This window comes from Enhydra lutris, unplaced genomic scaffold (genome assembly GCF_002288905.1).
Source record: "Enhydra lutris kenyoni isolate GAN:26980312 unplaced genomic scaffold, ASM228890v2 scaffoldscaffold3, whole genome shotgun sequence".
Lineage (NCBI taxonomy): Eukaryota > Metazoa > Chordata > Mammalia > Carnivora > Mustelidae > Enhydra > Enhydra lutris.
The window spans coordinates 49,890,607-49,911,125 of NW_019154087.1; the positions used below are offsets into that span (position 1 = coordinate 49,890,607).

The 20,519-nt window shown below is 36.3% G+C and overlaps 1 protein-coding gene across 1 annotated transcript in view; it reads left to right on the forward strand.

The window, feature by feature from the left end:
- LOC111156473 (transmembrane protein 144) overlaps positions 1 to 20,519 on the forward strand; it is a 58,341-nt gene that overhangs the window by 28,150 nt on the left and 9,672 nt on the right. Inside the window, exons 11-12 of the mRNA XM_022517400.1 lie at positions 3,313 to 3,366; positions 9,766 to 9,972. Of these exons, the coding sequence (XP_022373108.1) occupies positions 3,313 to 3,366; positions 9,766 to 9,849 (138 nt within the window). The 3' untranslated portion in view covers positions 9,850 to 9,972. The remainder of the gene's footprint in view (positions 1 to 3,312; positions 3,367 to 9,765; positions 9,973 to 20,519) is intronic.

Here is a 20,519-nt window from a genome sequence, read left to right on the forward strand (position 1 = left end):
TCTGGTCATTTTACTTATTGTCATTTTGGATACATTGTAATTTTCTATTTATAACAATACTTATCTCTATGTAATATTTACAAATTAAAAATGCTTTTGTGCATATTCTAAATCTCCTGACAACCTTGTGAGACAGAAAGGACTTCAGACTCCTCATATGGTCCTTCGGTATTTTTAAAGGCTTTCAGAAAGTTCTAAAGCAAACTATTGTCTCTGGATGAGTCATGTGATTAAACATTAAGTTTTGCTTTGTGTTTACAACAGGGAGTAAATACAATGGGATAGTAATTCTTCTTAACTGGTAACATTATTTCTTCAGAAGATATTATTTATTTTCTAGCACTAAATTCTTTTTTTTTTTTTTTAATTTATTTGACAGACAGATCACAAGTAGGCAGAGAGGCAGGCAGAGAGAGAGAGGAGGAGGAGGCAGGCTCCCTGCTGAGCAGAGAGCCCGATGCGGGACTCGATCCCAGGACCCTGAGATCATGACCTGAGCCGAAGGCAGAGGCTTTAACCACTGAACCACCCAGGCGCCCCTCTAGCACTAAATTCTTAATAGAATGTACCATATGGGGCCTTTTACAGGGGACACTGAATAACAATAAATACTATTTCTTAAAAAAAAAAAAAAAAAACTTATAACGGACAAGATTTGGTTTTTCTGTCACTGTTTCTTGTATTAAATTATGGTAAAGATTTAGGATAAAACATTAATGCCTAATTCCATGGAAATAAATTGCTGAGGTAGGTGCAGTATGGGCAGAGAGTTGATGGGAGTAATCACCGTGGCTCTTGGAGACTTGCCTGTCAGATGAACTATTCTCCAGCCACTGTGATATAAACACAGTCTTCTCACCCACCAGGTTCAGCTTCTTTTGGTGCTTGGGGATTATTACCTGTGAATAACAGGTGTTTCTGGGACTTGAGGGAATTGGGAAAAATTGCTATTAGGTTCTTGCTTGGTTTCATTTTTGTTATTCTAGTCAAGAACAATATTTTCCACATACAGAAAAGATCCAGTCTTTTCTTTAAGGAACTTACATTCTTCTTTATTTCTTGAGAGAACTGGATTTTTTTTTAAACATCATTTTTTTTTTAGTGGAAAATTTTAAACATGCCCATCATCTAGCTTCAACAATGATAAATATGATCAACTTTATTTTATCAAAAGAGCACATTTTTTGTTATTTTAGCAGCACTGTTCTTCCCAGGTACATATATTTCCACTGTTATATAGCCATTGGTAGCTAGATTGTGAATTTCTTGAAGGTAGCATCTATAGTTTATTACAAATAACATTTAATTAAAAAGGAGAGAGAGAAAGGAAGGAAGGAAGGGCGGGAAAGGGAGGGAGGGAGGAAGGAAGGAGAGGAGGAAATGGAATGGGAGGGAAAGGGAGGGAAAGGGGAGGGGGAGAGGGAAGGGGTGGGGGGCGGGAAAGAAAGAAAACAGAAGAAACGATGTGGCAGCAACAAGGGCTTGATATCTCTGCTCCAAGTCTTCGCTGACAAATGTGAAAGCTGACTCAGTTTATCCAGAAGTCCAGCTTCTCAAGGTAGCTCAAGCTCACCTTGTTTTCAAAGGCTCATTTACAAATATGTAATTTATATTCATTTTACGAAAGGAAAATATGCAATCCTAATTGCCAAAACAGCTATGTCTCTTATCTAAGATGTACTTCCTATTTGGCTCTCTTTTGCCTGAATCAAAGAGTATGTACACACTTTGACCTGTGCTTGTTTTACTTTTAGCAAAGCACCACTTTCTATAACCACATTACTCCTCACAATAACCCTTAGACCACATCTAAAGTAATATTTAGGAAGTGACCAGCCAAAAAGCCTCAAAGGTCAGTGATACCTTTTGGCATTGTCTTCTATCATGTTCTCTGAAGAGAAATAAATTTCCAGATTAGAGAGGATAAAATTCTTGAGCGATTGGCCTGATAACATTAGTATTATATTTCCTTTTCCATTGTTTCCTTCCATCCTGTCCAAAGTCAGTATGGAATTGCCTAAAGAACACAGATGCTTCTTGTTTGGTTTGGATTTTGAGGCTTAACATCTTACGTCATTGATAAAAGACAGTTCCTTTGACCTATTTCTCTGGCGCTTTTGATGTTGAATTTTCCAGACACTGATAAACAGAGAGTAATGTATTTTTATTGCTTCGCTTACATCCCTGGAGTGGAGTCAAACTTTGTTGACCCAGTCATGTAGACAGTTGGAGTAGTGGAGGGCAAAAAAATCTGTTGGAATTGTTTATGAGAAACCCTTCCAGAGTTTGTGCAGGGCTGGAAAAGGAATCATAAAAATGCTGATACGATACACTTTCTCCACAAAGACCATGATTAATCCAAATACCAATTTTTTTTTTCCTTCTCAGCTAAAAAAAGTTAATAAACTTGAATAGCTTCAAGTTTCAAACTTCAGAATCATTCTTTCTTTCCACCTCGTTTCTTCTCACTTACCTTTCCTAGATTATTTCATTCCTGTCTGAATAAACCTTTTGTTTATTTTTCCTTACATGGCTTTTCTATCATCCTATAATACTGTCTTTAGCATCCATTGGAGTTTAATGTCAGACATAGTTCACCACCATGCAATAGTACCAGTTTAAGAATTTTTTTAAAAGTACAGTATTTGACAGGTCCAAAAGAACATACTACAGTTTCTTCAGATATGAGATTGCTATATGGCAAATAAAGTTATAAATTATTCCCACACTTTGGGGGCACCTAGGTGGCTTAGTTGGTTAAATGTCTGCCTTCAGTTCAGGTCATGATCCCAGGGTCCTGGGATCGAGTCCCACTCCAGGTTCCCTGTTTGGTAGGGAGTCTGCTTCTCCCTCTCCAACTCCCCCCTGCTCATGCTCTCTCTCTCTCTCCCTATCTCTCTCTCTCAAATAAAAATAAAATCTTTAAGATAAATTATTCCTACACTTTCTCCTATTAATCCCATTTCTAGTGTCCTAAACTCACTAGAAAAAAAATAAATCATTTGCTTATTAAAATTTACTATAAATAGATCACATTTATGTAAATCACATAATATGACATCATCAATGTAATATGAAAACTATAAAGAAACAAGAAAAATCTTTATTTTTTTACTGACTGCTACCTTAGTTTAATGTTGAGTTAGTGTTGAGATTATGAATAGTTTTCCCTGACAATACTGTTATACTGTTTTTACAGTAGAAAGTTACTCAATGGAAGTATTAGGTCAGCTCTCCAATATACTATATTTATGTAGAGTACAGGTCACAGAAAAAGTAACCAATTTAATTACAGTTTTCTTTTTATTCTAGGGTCCAGGATTTATAGCTGCAATGTGGGGTGTCTTCATGTTTAAGGAAATACAGGTATGTATAAGAAAGGGGGCAGATTAAGAAAACAGGTGTAGAGCCAGGTAAGAAAGGTATTTCATACTATGTTTGTGTCATTTTCTGAAAACTGTATGTGACCCCTAAGCACTTCTGCCTCAGATGTTCAAAATGTTATCATCCCTAACAAGGAAAGAAAATACTAAAGATATGATAAGTATTATGAAACATGTTTCTCTCCACTCCAGTAGCCAGTGAGAAAATGATTTAGTTGACTTTTTATTTCCCATAAGAGATTTTGGTTACATAATCCAATAAAATATGATAAAGGGAAATTTTATTTAATGTAAAATATGATAGATAAACAAAATGAAAATTTTTTTATCCTAAAGATTAATATATCCTTGAGGTAAATGGAATTTGGGAATAAATTCTTCTGTTGGTTCTCATGCCTCTCAAAGGCCTCCATATTAAACCAACAATTTTATAGGAAAATAGTATGGTAGCAGGTGACTACTACCCCTTCTCTTTCAAGTGTAAATGATAATGATTTAAAATTTCATTTATTAAATAGCTCTAGGATGTGTGTGTGTATTTTCACTAAAAATTGTTAGGGACACTTGGCTGGCTCAGCTAGTGGAGCATAGGACTCTCGATCTTCAGGTTGTAGATTGGGTGTAGAGATTGCTTAAAAACAAAATATTTTTTAAATATTTTTAATTGTTTTAGAATTTTTCCCATTAGCCTTTATTTGAGGAATATATGTGAATAGTATTTTGAAATAGTTTTTATTATAAATATATATAAATAAAAGACAGTCTGTCAAGGTAGCATAGATATATTTTCTGTCTTCATATGCAGCTATAATAACAAATAATTCCTGCTTCTAAAAAGATCTGATGTTTCTAATCTCTGGGAACCAAAAAGCTACCTGTGTACCTGGATAATTCTTAAAATGATTATTCAATTTTAGATTTAAAATATCATTTCATTTATCCCAAGTGAAATGTTTTGATTTAGAAAGCCATAATTTGATAGCACAGGATTCTCAGACCTAAAAAATAATAAATTTGCTTAGGATATATGCACCAAGATCTTAATTTTTGTACTTTTTAAAATACAAAAGACAACTTAAAACATTTATAGATCCATAAATTGCTTCCATCCACATTTCTCATTTGTTTTAGTTAGGGTTGTTTTCCACAAAAAATAATTATATGTCCAAAACATGCCATAATCTCTTTGCAAATATTTCTTCTGCCTCCCAAAGGATAATTACTGCTATTTAAGAATTGGGTTTTTATTAACCAGTATAACATCCTGAAGCCTTAGAAAACCACAAGTGAGCATAGCTTATTTGCAGTTACAGATAGAAAGAAGCACAAACGAAGAATAGATTTAATATAAAGGATTTGAAAATTCTTCTAGTCACTACTACTGTATTAATTATACAAACTTAAAACACCTACTTCCATAGTTATAAGAACTTGAGAGAGAGAAAGAACCTCTAGCCATTCAGCCTAATGGTAATTTCTGACTCCTCTAAAATGATGCTAAAAGTCATTTAAAGAAAAAAATTTTTTAAAGGCACCTATAAAAAGACAGCTCAGATCGAATAGAGAAGAATTTTCTTAAAATGATAAGCCATGACCAAGTAGGGCTTAATTCAGGAGTGCCAGGAAAGTTTATAATACGCAAATTAATCAGAGTATTATAATATTAGGTAAACAGAAAAACTATGTGATAATATATATTCAAAAGACATATGCTGAAATTAAAAACCAGTTTTTAATTAAGAGAAAACCTCTTAGAAGTGCTACAAATAGGAGAAATCTATCAAAAACAACATAGCTAAGATAACACCTAAAAGTTCTCTCCCAATTATACCTCAGTAAAACTGAGGAAAAAAGTTCGCTGTAAGTTGAAAGTCAAAGATTTATCTATATTATTCAGTATTTTCTGGAGATCCTAGCCAGTATGGTAAAATAAAATTAAAAAAATGAAATTAAAAAAGAAGAGAAATAGATGTAGGAAAGAAAAATGAGAAAACTGTCATTTGCATGTAACATTATCTGCTTTAGAAAGCTAAGTGAATCAGCTGAAAATCTCGAGATCTAAAAAGATCATTTGGTAAGTTCTGAAATAGGATAAATATAAAATCAAAAGCTTTTTAATATGCCACCAATAACCAATTTTAAAAAGGAAAATAAGGGAAACTGGATGGTTAAGTAGGTTAAGCGTCTGGCTCTTGACTTCAGCTCAGGTCATGATCTCGGTGGTCCTGGGATCGGGCTCCACGTAGGGCTCTGCACTTAGGGGCAGGGGGTCTGCTTGGGGATTCTCTGTCTCCCTCTCCCTCTGCACTTTCCCCCGCTAGTTCTCTCTTTCTCTCTCAAATAAGTAAATAAATCTTTTCTTAGAAAATGAAAATAAATGCTATTAAAAATTATAAAAGTTATAAAAATATAAGAAAATAATCAACAAGGAATTGTTAGATTTAGAAAATCATTCACTTCACCACAGAAGTTTCCTATAGAACATAAGAAAATATCAGAACAAATGGGGAAGCTTACCACATTCCTGACGGAGCAACTCACAATTGTTAGTAGGCAGTTGTTTCCAATTACATTCAGTGTGATTCCAACAAAATTCCAACGGAGTTCTATCTGGAATTTTGAAAGTGTGTTCTAAACTTTGGCCAAGTTTATATGTAAATGTAAAGAGAAAGAAGACCAAGGTGGAAGCAAAGAATGACTTTTATAGACTTCTGGACTTAAAAAAAAAAAACAAAAAAATGGAAAAAAAAACCTACTTACAAATCTGTCTACAAACAAAATTCAAAATTTAAGAAATATCCAGTGAGACTTGTAATAAAGTGAAGGTGCCTAATTGCCTCTTAACAGGTAGTTTAAAGCCAAGTTTTAAATACTCTACCTGCCAACTCCTTTAAGAAAGAGCTAGGAACTAAACACTGAAACCAAAATCCTATTGGAATTTTTTTTTAAGATTTTACTTATTTGAGAGAGTGAGAGAGAAGGCAGGAGCAGGGGGAGCAGCAGGCAGAGGGAGAAGTAGGCTCGCCACTGAAAGCCCAATATGGAACTCCAACCCAGAACCCTGGGATCATGACCTGAGCTGAAGGCAGACATTTAACCAACTGAGCCACCCAGGCGCCCCCTATCAGAATTTTTTGAATTATTTTTCTTAAAAACAAGATAAGACCCTAGAGGAAAACAAAAGCAAAACATGTATCTTTCTTTTTAGGCCCTATTAGTTATGTCTTGAAGCAGTACTTGAAGACACATATATGGAAGTCTACAACCTACAGCAGTAAGAACTTAATCTGAGATCCAAGCACTTTTTGTGCTAAAGAGTTTTTATGATTTTAGTTAGTCTTAATGCCATCCAGGCACCAGCTGGAGGCTTTTCCACTTTCCACAATGCTCTTTTATATCTGGTATTTGTTCATCTTTGGGAAGTTTGTTTTAGAATTTTACTTTTAGCTATTTTAAGCTAGATGTACATTATTATCTTTAGAAACAAACTTCAGACACAATGTCTACAGAAGTAACAATGAGGGGAATTACTACCACAACAGTTTATAGGTCAGTAGCTACTCCCAGATAAAGAATGGGATTATCTGTTATCTTAGTAGCTGTTTCAGACATCCAAGTTTAAAACTTTTTGCTTTGGGGAGAATGTTAGCATGATCTTTCTAAGTGTTAATATTCACTTTTGACAAAGGGAAAATATTGCTATCGCCCAAATATAATCGGTCTTTGTCTTTAGGAGACTGGGCAGTTTAGACAGATTCTTAACCTTAAAAGGGAAAAATATTTTAATCTCTGAGAACATCATTCTTCTGACTACGTAGACAATAAAGGAGAGAGCCCAACAAAGTATTCACATAATTAGGTTGTATAAAGTTTGATAATTGTTTTTCTTATTTTTTTTAAAGGTTTTATTTATTTGACAGAGAGAGAGACAGCAAGAGAGGGAACACAAGCAAGGGAAGTGGGAGAGGGAGAAGCAGGCCTCCTGCTGAGCAGGGAGCCCAGTGCAGAGCTTGATCCCAGGACCCTGGGATCATGACCTGAGCCAAAGGCAGATGCTTAATGACTGAGCCACCCAGGCACCCCTATTTTTCTTATTTAAGTCATTCTATCAATTGTCTAATTCACAAAGGAGATTTGGGAATCGCCTGATTGTATTCCTTCTTTGAGCATATATTTGAGTGCCTACTCTCCATCAGTGCTGATATCTAGGTAAAGTTGCAATCTTTAAAACTGACAAGATGTCAGGGAAACTTAAAGCTCAGAAGGAGAGACAGAGAGAGAGAGGTTTCAGAGTGTGTGTGTGCGTGTGTGTGCGCGTATGCGCGCGTGCACGCGCGCGCACGAGCACGCCCAAGCACGTAAATAAGCTGCTCTGTACTTGGCAAGGCTTTGTGGTGCTTTCATTTGTGGAACTTGCGTTAGAGTGACTTCTGGTAGTACTCATACTCACAGTGAATCAGAAACTTCAGTTGGCCCCAGCCCAACTTAAAAGACCTCTCCCTGTCATCAAATACAGATCATTTCATCCATTTCCCCACCAATTCTTTATGAAGTTGAAGAAAAAAGATATGAGCTTTTGGAATTTCGGCTATGTATTAATTGATATTAATGTTAGTAAGAGATAAAAATAATATTATATGATTTGACTGTCAAGAGATCTCAATGCTGTTTTAGAATTTTATTTGAAGTTAGGGAGGTACTGGTCCTGTTTTACTTTGTAATGTTCAAACCTTGCTTTAGAGCATCAGGACTTACAATTAAAGAGGGACATAGGGTGACAACCATTAAGATGGAAACAGCCAAGGAGCCTGAAACTATTTCATATGAAACATGGTCAAAGAAGCTAAAATAATGATCCAGAAAATATAAGCTTTAAGAGCATAAGACAGTTATTTTTTTAATATTTGAGGGTTTATCTTCTGGGATAGAGATTAAAATTGGTCTATCTGTACCCCTGGAGATAGATAGAACTTACAGTAAATAGGAACACCTGGGTGTCTCAATTGGTTAAGCATCTGCCTTTGGCTCAGGTCATGATCTCAGGGATCGGTTGGAGTTCCACATTGGGCTTTCAGCGGGGAGCCTGCTTCTCCCTCTCCCCCCGCCTCTCTACAACATTCATGCTCCCTCCCTCTCTCTCAAATAAAAAAATAAATTTTTGAAAAGGAGAACTTAAAGTAAATAAAATATCTCTACTTAACACAGAAAGATACTTCTTTGTTAGGGACACTGGAGTGGACTGTCAGTTAAGCATCCAAATCTTGATTTCAGCTCAGGTCATGGTCTCAGGATAATGAGATAGATCCTGGTGGTCAAACACTGAACTCAGTGGGGAATCTTTTTGAGATTCTCTCTCTCCCTCTGCCCCTTCCCTCTCTCTAAAATAAATAAATAAATTGTTTAAAAAAATTAGATACTTCTTTGTTAATCAAAGGTGGACTGGCTACATTGGGAAGTAGTTGTCAGTGTTTCCTGTCTTTAAGACCAGTGCACGTACCCCTAGCTGGGCAAAGCAAACTTAGTCTCTGTTTCTTCCTCACCCTTCAGATCCATCTCTGTCTCTCCATCTGCACCTCAGCACCTTTGCCCAGGAAGGCTGTCGTTGCCTCCTTCATCATCTCCTTACACCCATTCTGGACCCCTCCAATCTGTTCACCATCTGCAAAAAAAGGGTGGACTTTATGAAATATGAATCCCATCTTTTACCACATCCAGCTGCCTGTTTCTTTAATGTCTTCCCATTACTTGGAAAAATAAAACCCCAAAGTGTATGTGGACTGTGAGATCCCCATAAGCTCTGACCATAGCTTTCCAATCTGGTTTTGCTCCATTTGACTCTCATAATCTGTGGGCACACTGCCTTCCTTTCAATCCCTGGCAAGTATCACACTTAATCTTACAACAGAGATTTGCACATAAAATTCCTTCTACCTGGAACCCCTACTTGTTTCCCTACCTGATTAATTTGTACTTATGGTTAGAAGCTTAATTCATCACCCTCCAGACCAGCCTCACTAAGATTTCTTTGTAGCCCCCCTCAGAAACAATCATGGTCGTTTACTTATTAACACCCCTCTCGCTTCGTAGCATTCTTTCTGTGATGATTAACTTCTATCTCCCATCAGGGCACATTTCCTCAGCATTTTAACCCCCGCATATGTTGCTGCAAAGTGGGTGCCCACATGTATTTACTGAGTGGGTGAATTAGGAAGGTTCTAATGGGTTTTTGAGAGACTCTGGATGATTATTTGGCGGGATAGCAAAAGGCATACTGGTGGATAGAGTAGATGGTTAGTAAGGTCCCTAGAAATCTTGACATTCTGTGTTTTCTGCATGTTTGATTCATGTTTCCTTAATTACACTTACCTTTTTTGTTATTCAGGGTCTACAAAACTACCTATTGATGATATTTGCATTTTTCATCATCTTGACTGGAGCATTATGCACAGCTTTCTCCAAAATCTAACAATCACAAGACCAGCAGATGGCAGCAGTGGGTAAGAGAACCCTGCTACAGGACTTGAGTGATTATGCTGAGAAGAGAGTTCATTTTCTTCCAGCAAAGGGATCTCAACCCGTCTTGGACTGGGTAAATGATTTTTTTTTTTTCCACAAACGTGAGAATAAAGGAGAACTAAGTTTCAATCTAGTAAAAAAAAATGGAAAATTCTTCTAATGAACTATTTATGATGGTAGGACTTTACTGGGTGACCAAAATATCGGCCTTTTACAGCATTATAGCCAAGAGTGCTCCTTTTACCACAATACACACTCGGTGTTGCATAATCAGCAAAACATGGTGAAGTTCATATACACAAAGAATTTTATACATGTCCAAGTTTCCAGCGTATTACCCTTGTTAATGAAGAGAGGCAGAAAAATGTTGGGGAGAGAAATGGGGAGAATACCTACCTTAAAATAGAATTAGACTCCAAAGCTATCTAGATCTTTTGCCAGAGAAAGTAAATTTCAGTGTTAGTAATTGAATATGAAAAAGGCCATTTCATTTTTTGCCCAAACTTAATTTTACTTCAAATTAATATTGCTCAACTCTATGTCATCCCCTCATCTTAGCTCAAAATGCTTTTGATTATCTCCAGATAAAATCCATCTTCAGAGCACAAAAATTTCCAGCCATTGAGAATATGTGTCTAATACACATACAGACATATGCAGGTAGACACACGTAAATACACACATGTATATGTCTGTATGATTCTAAACTTAGGGGGAATTCTAGAGTTGCTATAGTGAGGGTCCAGCTTATTAGAGTAAGAATTTGCAGGGGTCAAACACTTTGAATGTAAAATTTATTATTATTTTTCTGAACTATACCTTTCTAAAATCCCTTTTTAAACTGGAAGTTTTCTTCCTGTTTTAACTGGTGGTTTCCATTAGGGAAAGAAAATTAATGGACATGTTATTTTTATATATATATCAAAAGAGACAGAATAGCATTCTGCTTATGTGTTTGTACTCTGGTACTAACCCAGGTGGGTTTCATCTTCATTGTATGACTTTGAAGAAGTTCCTGAGCCCCCTGTATCAAATTCCTCATCTATAAATAATAATGATAATAATAATGGTTATTGTAAGGCTCAAATTAGTTAAAATCCATAACATGTTCATGAGTATCTGGCACTTGGCAAACATTGTATAAGTCTTAGCTATAATTATTATCTATTGTTTAAGAAAGAAGATGTGTCTGTAGATTGGAAGATATTTTGTAAGAGCTACTGGTCTCACCACCAACCCATCCAAACAACTAATTATTATTCATTCCTCTATTTGAGTACAATTTAAATAATGATACTGGAATCTCTATTTCATTATTGAATTCTTTCATTGTAACACCTTACCAAAACTCATTTGAATTTTAAACAGAAGTATCACTAAATTATGTTGATAACTTTAAATAAATTGACATGACAGAAAAGCTATTTTGCTTACTTGAATATATTTTCAAATTTCATATTGATTTAATTTAATTATTTAATTAAGCATTTAATTATTCTGTAGTTGAGAATGCCAATTTATACACAAAATTTTAAATGTGAAGTAAAGCAATTACAGAAGAAAAATGAGGGAAAAATCTTATTGCCACTATACAGTTTCTGCTACCACGCAATGCTTTTAGTGTTAAGAGTGTTAAGAGGTAATGGTAGTGGGGTTGGGGCGGGGACAAGCTTTTCAAAATGGTTACCATGTAGAAAACTTGCTATGTAGAGATTAGTCTAAACAAGTGATTACCAAATTTCTACTTTCTTTGCTCAATTTAAGAAATTAACACCTATCTCTCCAGAACTTTTGAGGCTTTGTTTTTCCTTGTCTAGTATGGTCAGATTCTTGTGTTTTAACTTGTTCTTGCTTCACTTTCTGTCTCTGTGTACAGAGAAGGCACTACTTTAAGTAGGGGAGTGGCAGGCCAATGAGGCCGGCATCCAGATTATGGGAATTGTTTATTATCAGAATAAAAACTCCTAACTTCTCAAAATTCCTAATGGGTTTTATGGAATTAATAGTACAACATTTCCCCAGAGTTAACAAATTTCCATTCCTCTTATATTCATTTATTTGTACTACCTATATGTATCAGTATTTGTGAGCTGAAAAACACATTTGAGTTAAAAAGGCAAATTGTAGAACCATGTGCAAATATGATACCATTTAGGTAAAATTTTAAGAATCAAAATAGTTTATATTTTTCTATAAATACAATTCTATAAATATGATTTCTATAAATAGAAAATCAGAAAAATACATATACAAAGGTCATAATAATGTTTGCCTCTAGTGAGGATAAATGAGATAATGGCAACACTGGGGTCAATGTGAACTTGAGCATTATCTGTAATACTCTAATTTTTATGGCAATGAATTCATATTTTTTTCTTTAATATCTGTTAAAGAGTCAATAGCAAAAGAACTCCAAACACATGTCTAAATGTTGAAGTAATTAACACTAAGTAAGGAAAATATGGGTGTATGTTATTTTCCTCATTTTTTTTTTAGTACTTTTTAATTTCAAAGCAAGCATGCACATGCACAGACAAATAAAAGAGATCAAGGCAAAGTTGGGAAATTTTCCAACTTAAAAGTCCCACCTTCTAAGGATAGAATCTAGAAGCTCACTTTCCTAGCCTCCCTTACAGTTGGATGTATCATTCATGATTAGATACCCTCCAAATAGACAAAGTAATCTAGAATGACAGAAAAATTATGGTAGCCTGGGACATGAGGGTTAACTATGAAGAGTATAAGGGAAACTTATGGGTTGCTGGAAGTGTCCTGTATCTAGATTCTAGTGGTGACTACATGAGTGTGTATATTTGCTCATAATAGTCTCCACCTGAGTGGGAGAATTTTATTGGATGCAAATTATACCTCATTAAAGTTGATTAAAAGTTTATTAAAATAGGCTGTGTGTGTGTGTGTGTGTGTGTGTGTGTGTGTGTGTGTGTGTTTTAATGAGGCCAAATTTCTGAAACAAGTGTTTTAGGTAGGTCACAGAATATCCAGCAGGACCATGGAATTGACGTTGGAGGCTACATAATCAGGAATGATACATCCTACTGCAAGAAAGGATACTATATTTTATGAAAAAAAATTTTGCCTCTTTTGAGATAATCATGTTTTTTCTTTTTACTCTTCAATATGGCAAATTACATTTATTACTTTTCAAATATTAAACCAATTTTGGATTCCTCTGGTAAACACTACTTAGTCATGATGTGTTTTAGCCTTTCTATATATTGTTGGATTTAATTTGCTTTTCTGTTCATGATGGATATTGTTCTGTAATATCAGGGTAATGGCTTTAAAAAGTTTGCAAAGGATTGGTACTATTCTTCCTTAAATGTCTGGTAGAATTCAAAAGTAAATCTATCTAAGGCTCATTTTCTTTAACATATATAGGTTGATTCACATCATCTATTTCTTGATTAAATTTTCTTAATTTTTTTCTTTCAAGGAATTTACTCATTTCATATACATTAAGATTATTAGTATAGTATTGTTTATAATATTTCTTCATTCTCCTTTTCATATCTATAGGATCTGTAGCAATATCCACTTTCTTTTTTTTTTAAGATTTTATTTATTTACTTGATAGACAGAGATCACAAGTAGGCAGAGAGGCAGGCAGAGAGAGAGAGGAGGAAGCAGGCTCCCTGCTGAGCAGAGAGCCCAATGTGGGGCTCCATCCCAGGACCCTGGGATCATGACCTGAGCCGAAGGCAGAGGCTTTAACCCACTGAGCCACCCAGGCGCCCCAATTGTCCACTTTCTCATTCTTGATATTGATAATTTGTTCCTTCTCTTTCTATGAACATTCCAGCTGAAAGTTTATGAATTTTACTCATCTATTCAATAAATTAGCTGTAGATTTACTTGAGTTTTCTCTACCCTGTTTTGCTCTTCAATTTCATTGATTTGTGTTCTCTATTATTTATTCTGTTTCTTGTAAGTTTTTAACTTGCTCTTATTCTCCACCCCCCTCCTCTTTTTCTGTATCTCCAATTATACATACATATATTCTACCTTCCTTGATCTTCCCAAATTCTTATTTCTATCTACTTAACTCGTGAAGCCTTTTGGGCTCTGTGTTCCTCCTTACAGCACTGCAGCCTGTAAACTCTATGTAGGCAGTAAAATTGAAAAATTACAGTGCTCAGCTTATTCGATTCCCCTTCTGACAGGGATCATGGTCATGTCCAGCGTTTGGTCCAATGTTTCATATGTTTTGCCCATTTTGCTGTTTCTTCAGTGTATAAAGATTAACATGGTTCCTATTACTCCATCTTTACAAGAATTAGAAATTCTCTGATTAGCATTTTGTTATATTTTAATTTCAACTTCTCCTCCATCACATTTTCATGAATAGCAACATCAAAGAATAATTAGGCATTCTAGTTGGTTGATTATGTCTCCCCCCGAAATATGTCTAAGTCCTAATTTCTAATACCTGTGAGTATGACCTTATTTGGAAATACGGTCTTTGCAGATGTAATTAAATTAAGGATCTCAAGATGTGATCATCTTGGATTTAGGATGGACTCAAAATCCAGTGACTAGTATCCTTATAAGAGAAAAGAAAGAGATTATTTGATACAGAAACATGAGAAGAAAGCCACATGAAGATGGAGGCAGAGATTGGAGTGATGTAACTACAACACAAGGAAGGTGAAGGATTGTGGGAAGACACTGAGCTAAGAGGCAGGCTTGGAAAGTGGTTCTGCTTCAGATCTCCTAAAGGAACCAACTGTCCCAGACTTTTAGCCACTAACTGTGAGAAAATAAATTTCTGTTGTTTTAAGCATTCAAGTTTGTGATAATTTATTGTCTCGTCCCTAGGAAACTAATCCAATGATCTTACAAAATAAGACACACAAATGCAACCCATAACCTTTAATACTGGCAATACTACTATCCAGATAAAGATGTTTGCCAAGCTGCAAAGCAAACACAGAATAAGTAGGAAAATTACATGTTGTAAAGATCTCGAAAAGTGGCTTTTTGTCTTAACAGAGTTAAGTAATTTATCTTTGGATAATACAGGATGGGGCATACCTATCTTCCTCTATAAAATGCAATAGAATATGTCAGATGCAGAAAAACTCACCACAAAAAAAAAGAACAAGAGGCAATACCAAAGGCTAGGGACCTAATCAATACGGACATTGGTACTATGTCAGATCTAGGGTTCAGAATGACGATTCTCAAAGTTCTAGCCAGTCTCGAAAAAGCCATGGAAGATATTAGAGAAACCCTCTCTGGAGAGATAAAAGCCCTTTCTGGAGAAAGAACTAAAATCTAACCAAGTTGAAATCAAAAAAGCTATTAATGAGGTGCAATCAAAAATGGAGGCTCTCACTGCTAGGATAAATGAGGCAGAAGAAAGAATTAGCGATATAGAAGACCAAATGACAGAGAATAAAGAAGCTGAGCAAAAGAGGGACAAACAGCTACTGGACCACGAGGGGAGAATTCGAGAGATAAGTGACACCATAAGACGAAACAACATTAGAAAATTCGGATTCCAGAAGGAGAAGAAAGAGAGACGGGAGCAGAAGGTATATTGGAGAGAATTATTGGAAAGAATTTCCCTAATATGGCAAAGGGAACAAGCATCAAAATCCAGGAGGTGCAGAGAACCCCCCTCAAAATCAATAAGAATAGGTCCACACCCCGTCACCTAATAGTAAAATTTACAAGTCTTAGCGACAAAGAGAAAATCCTAAAAGCGGCCCGGGAAAAGAAGTCTGTAACATACAATGGTAAAAATATTAGATTGGCAGCAGACTTATCCACAGAGACCTGGCAGGCCAGAAAGAACTGGCATGATATATTCAGAGCACTAAACGAGAAAAACATATGGCCAAGAATACTATATCCAGCTAGGCTATCTTTGAAAATAGGAGGAGAGATAAAAGGCTTCCAGGACAAACAAAAACTGAAAGAATTTTCAAACACCAAACCAGCTCTACAGGAAATATTGAAAGGGGTCCTCTAAGCAAAGAGAGACCCTAAAAGTAGTAGATCAGAAAGGAACAGACAATATACAGTAACAGTCACCTTACAGACAATACAATGGCACTAAACTCATATCTCTCAATAGTTACCCTAAATGTTAATGGGTTAAATACCCCAATCAAAAGACACAGGGTATCAGAATGGATAAAAAAACAAACCCCATCAATATGCTGCCTACAAGAAACTCATTTTAGGCCCGAAGACACCTCCAGATTTAAAGGGAGGGGGTGGAAAACAATTTATCATGCTAATGGACATCAGAAGAAGGCTGGGGTGGCAATCCTTATATCAGATCAATTAGACTTTAAGCCAAAGACTATAACAAGGGATGAGGAAGGACACTATATCATACTCAAAGGATCTGTCCAACAAGAAGATCTAACAATTTTAAATATCTATGCCCCTAACGTGGGAGCAGCCAACTATATAAACCAATTAATAACAAAATCAAAGAAACACATCGACAATAATACAATAATAGTAGGGGACTTAACACTCCCCTCACTGAAATGGACAGATCATCCAAGCAAAAGATCAACAAGGAAATCAAGGCCTTAAATGACACACTGGATCGGATGGACATCACAGATATATTCAGAACATTTCATCCCAAAGCAACAGAATACACGTTCTTCTCTAGTGCCCATGGAACATTCTCCAGAATAGATCACATCCTGGGTCACAAATCAGATATCAACTGGTATCAAAAGATTGGGATCATTCCCTGCATATTTTCAGACCACAATGCTCTGAAGCTAGAACTCAATCACAAGAGGAAATTTGGAAAGAACCCAAATACATGGAGACTAAACAGCATCCTTCTAAAGAATGAATGGGTCAACCAAGAATTTAAGGAAGAATTGGAAAAATTCATGGAAACAAATGATAATGAAAACACAACGGTTCAAAATCTGTGGGACACAGCAAAGGCAGTCCCGAGAGGAAAATATATAGCAGTACAAGCCTTTCTCAAGAAACAAGAAAGTTCTCAAATACACAACCTAACCCTACACTTAAAGGAGCTGGAGAAAGAAAAACAAAGAAAGCCTAAACCCAGCAGGAGAAGAGAAATCATAAAGATCAGAGCAGAAATCAATGAAATAGAAACCAAAAAAAACAATAGAACAAATCAACGAAACTAGGAGCTGGTTCCTTGAAAGAATTAATAAGATTGATAAACCCCTGGTCAGACTTATCAAAAAGAAAAGAGAAAGGACCCAAATAAATAAAATCATGAATGAAAGAGGAGAGATCACAACTAACACCAAAGAAATACAGACAATTATAAGAACATACTATGAGCAACTCTACGCCAACAAATTTGACAATCTGGAAGAAATGGATGCATTCCTAGAGATATATAAACTACCACAACTGAACCAGGAAGAAATAGAAAGCCTGAACAGACCCATAACCAGTAAGGAGATTGAAACAGTCATCAAACATCTCCAAACAAACAAAATCCCAGGGCCAGATGGCTTCCCAGGGGAATTCTACCAAACATTTAAAGAAGAACTAATTCCTATTCTCCTGAAACTGTTCCAAAAAATAGAAATGGAAGGAAAACTTCCAAACTCATTTTATGAGGCCAGCATCACCTTGATCCCAAAACCAGACAAGGATCCCATCAAAAAAGAGAATTACAGGGGCACCTGGGTGGCTCAGTGGATTAAGCTGCTGCCTTCAGCTCAGGTCATGATCTCAGGGTCCTGGGATCGAGTCCCACATCGGGCTCTCTGCTCAGCAGGGTGCCTGCTTCCCTCTCTCTCTCTCTCTGCCTGCCTCTCCATCTGCTAGTGATCTCTCTCTGTCAAATAAATAAATAAAATCTTTTAAAAAAAAAGAGAGAATTACATACCAATATCCTTGATGAACACAGATGCAAAAATTCTCACCAAAATACTGGCCAATAGGATCCAACAGTACATTAAAAGGATTATTCACCATGACCAAGTGGGATTTATTCCAGGGCTGCAAGGTTGGTTCAACATCCACAAATCAATCAATGTGATACAACACATTAATAAAAGAAAGAACAAGAACCTTATGATACTCTCCATAGATGCTGAAAAAGCATTTGACAAAGTACAGCATCCCTTCCTGATCAAAACTCTTCAAAGTGTAGGGATAGAAGGCACATACCTCAATATCATCAAACCCATCTATGAAAAACCCAACGCAAATATCATTCTCAATGGAGAAAAACTAAAAGCTTTTCCGCTAAGGTCAGGAACACGGCAGGGATGTCCATTATCACCACTGCTATTCAACATAGTACTAGAAGTCCTTGCCTCAGCAATCAGACAATAAAAAGAAATTAAAGGCACCCAAATTGGCAAAGAAGAAGTCAAACTATCACTCTTCGCAGATGATATGATACTATATGTGGAAAACCCAAAAGACTCCACTCCAAAACTGCTAGAACTTGTACAGGAATTCAGTAAAGTGTCAGGATATAAAATCAATGCACAGAAATCAGTTGCATTTCTCTACACCAACGAAGACAGAGAAAGAGAAATTAAGGAGCCAATCCCTTACAGTTGCACCCAAAACTATAAGATACCTAGGAATAAACATAACCAAAGAGGCTAAGAATCTATACTCAGAAAACTATAAAGTACTCATGAAAGAAATTGAGGGAGACACAAAGAAATGGAAAAATGTTCCATGCTCCTGTATTGGAAGAATAAATATTGTGAAAATATCTATGCTACCTAAAGCAATCTACACATTTAATGCAATCCCTATCAAAATCCCATCCATTTTTTTCAAAGAAATGGAACAAATAATCCTAAAATTTATATGGAACCAGAAAAGACCTCGAATAGCCAAAGCAATATTGAAAAAGAAAGCCAAAGTTGGTGGCATCACAATTTCGGGCTTCAAGCTCTATTACAAAGCTGTCATCATCAAGACAGTATGGTACTGGCACAAAAACAGACACATAATCAATGGAACAGCATAGAGAGCCCAGAAATAGACCCTCAATTCTATGGTCAATTAATCTTCGACAAAGCAGGAAAGAATGTCCAATGGAAAACAGACAGCCTCTTCAACAAATGGTGTTGGGAAAATTGGACAGCCACATGCAGAAAAATGAAATTGGACCATTTCCTTACACCACACACGAAAATAGACTCAAAATGGATGAAGGACCTCAATGTGAGAAAGGAATCCATCAACATCCTTGAGGAGAACACAGGCAGCAACCTCTTTGACCTCAGCCACAGCAACTTCCTGGGAACATCTCCAAAGGCAAGGGAAGCAAGGGCAAAAATGAATTATTGGGATTTCATCAAGATCAAAAGCTTTTGCACAGCAAAGGAAACAGTTAACAAAACCAAAAGACAACTGACAGAATGGGAGAAGATATTTGCAAATGACATATCAGATAAAGGGCTATTATCCAAAATCTATAAAGAGCTTAGCAAACTCAACACCCACAGAACAAAGAATCCAATCAAGAAATGCGCAGAGGACATGAACAGACATTTCTGCAAAGAAGACATCCAGATGGCCAACAGACACATGAAAAAGTGCTCCACATCACTCGGCATCAGGGAAATACAAATCAAAACCACAATGAGATACCACCTCACACCAGTCAGAATGGCTAAAATCAACAAGTCAGGAAATGACAGATGCTGGCGAGGATGCGGAGAAAGGGGAACCCTCCTACACTGTTGGTGGGAATGCAAGCTGGTGCAACCACTCTGGAAAACAGCATGGAGGTTCCTCAAAATGTTGAAAATAGAGCTACCCCATGACCCAGCAATTGCACTACTGGGTATTTACCCTAAAGATACAAACATAGTGATCCGAAGGGGCATGTGCACCCGAATGTTTTAGCAGCAATGTCTACAATAGCCAAACTATGGAAAGAACCTAGATGTCCATCAACAGACGAATGGATAAAGAAGAAGTGGTATATATACACAATGGAATACTATGCAGCCATCAAAAGAAATGAAATCTTGCCATTTGCAACAACGTGGATGGAACTAGAGGGTATCATGCTTAGCGAAATAAGTCAATCGGAGAAAGACAACTATCATATGATCTCCCTGATATGAGGAAGTGGAGATGCAATGTGGGGGGTTTGGGAGCTAGGAAAAGAATAAATGAAACAAGATGGGATTGGGAGGGAGACAAACCATAATTGACTCTAAATCTCACAAAACAAACTGAGGTTGCTGGGGGGAGAGGGGCCAAGAGAGGGGGGGTGTGGTTATGGACATTGGGGAGGGTATGTGCTATGGTGAGTGCTGTGAAGTGTGTAAACCTGGCAATTCACAGACCTGTACCCCTGGGGATAAAAATACATTATATGTTTATAAAAAAATTTAAAAATTTAATTAAAAAAAAAAGAATATGTCAGATGATTTTTGTTTGTTTATTTTTAAGAAAGAAGAGAATCAAATGACCTGGAATATTGCATAAAGTTTTTTAGGCACACATCTCTGTATAGAAAAAGCTGTGACAAGAATTAGATAAAAGGAATAGGAACTTTTTTTTAAGTTTCTTGATATTGACAGGAAGATTCTTCTTGCAGACAAAGGACACCAAAGCTAACTCTGTTGTTTTTTAGCTACTGAAGTCTTCATG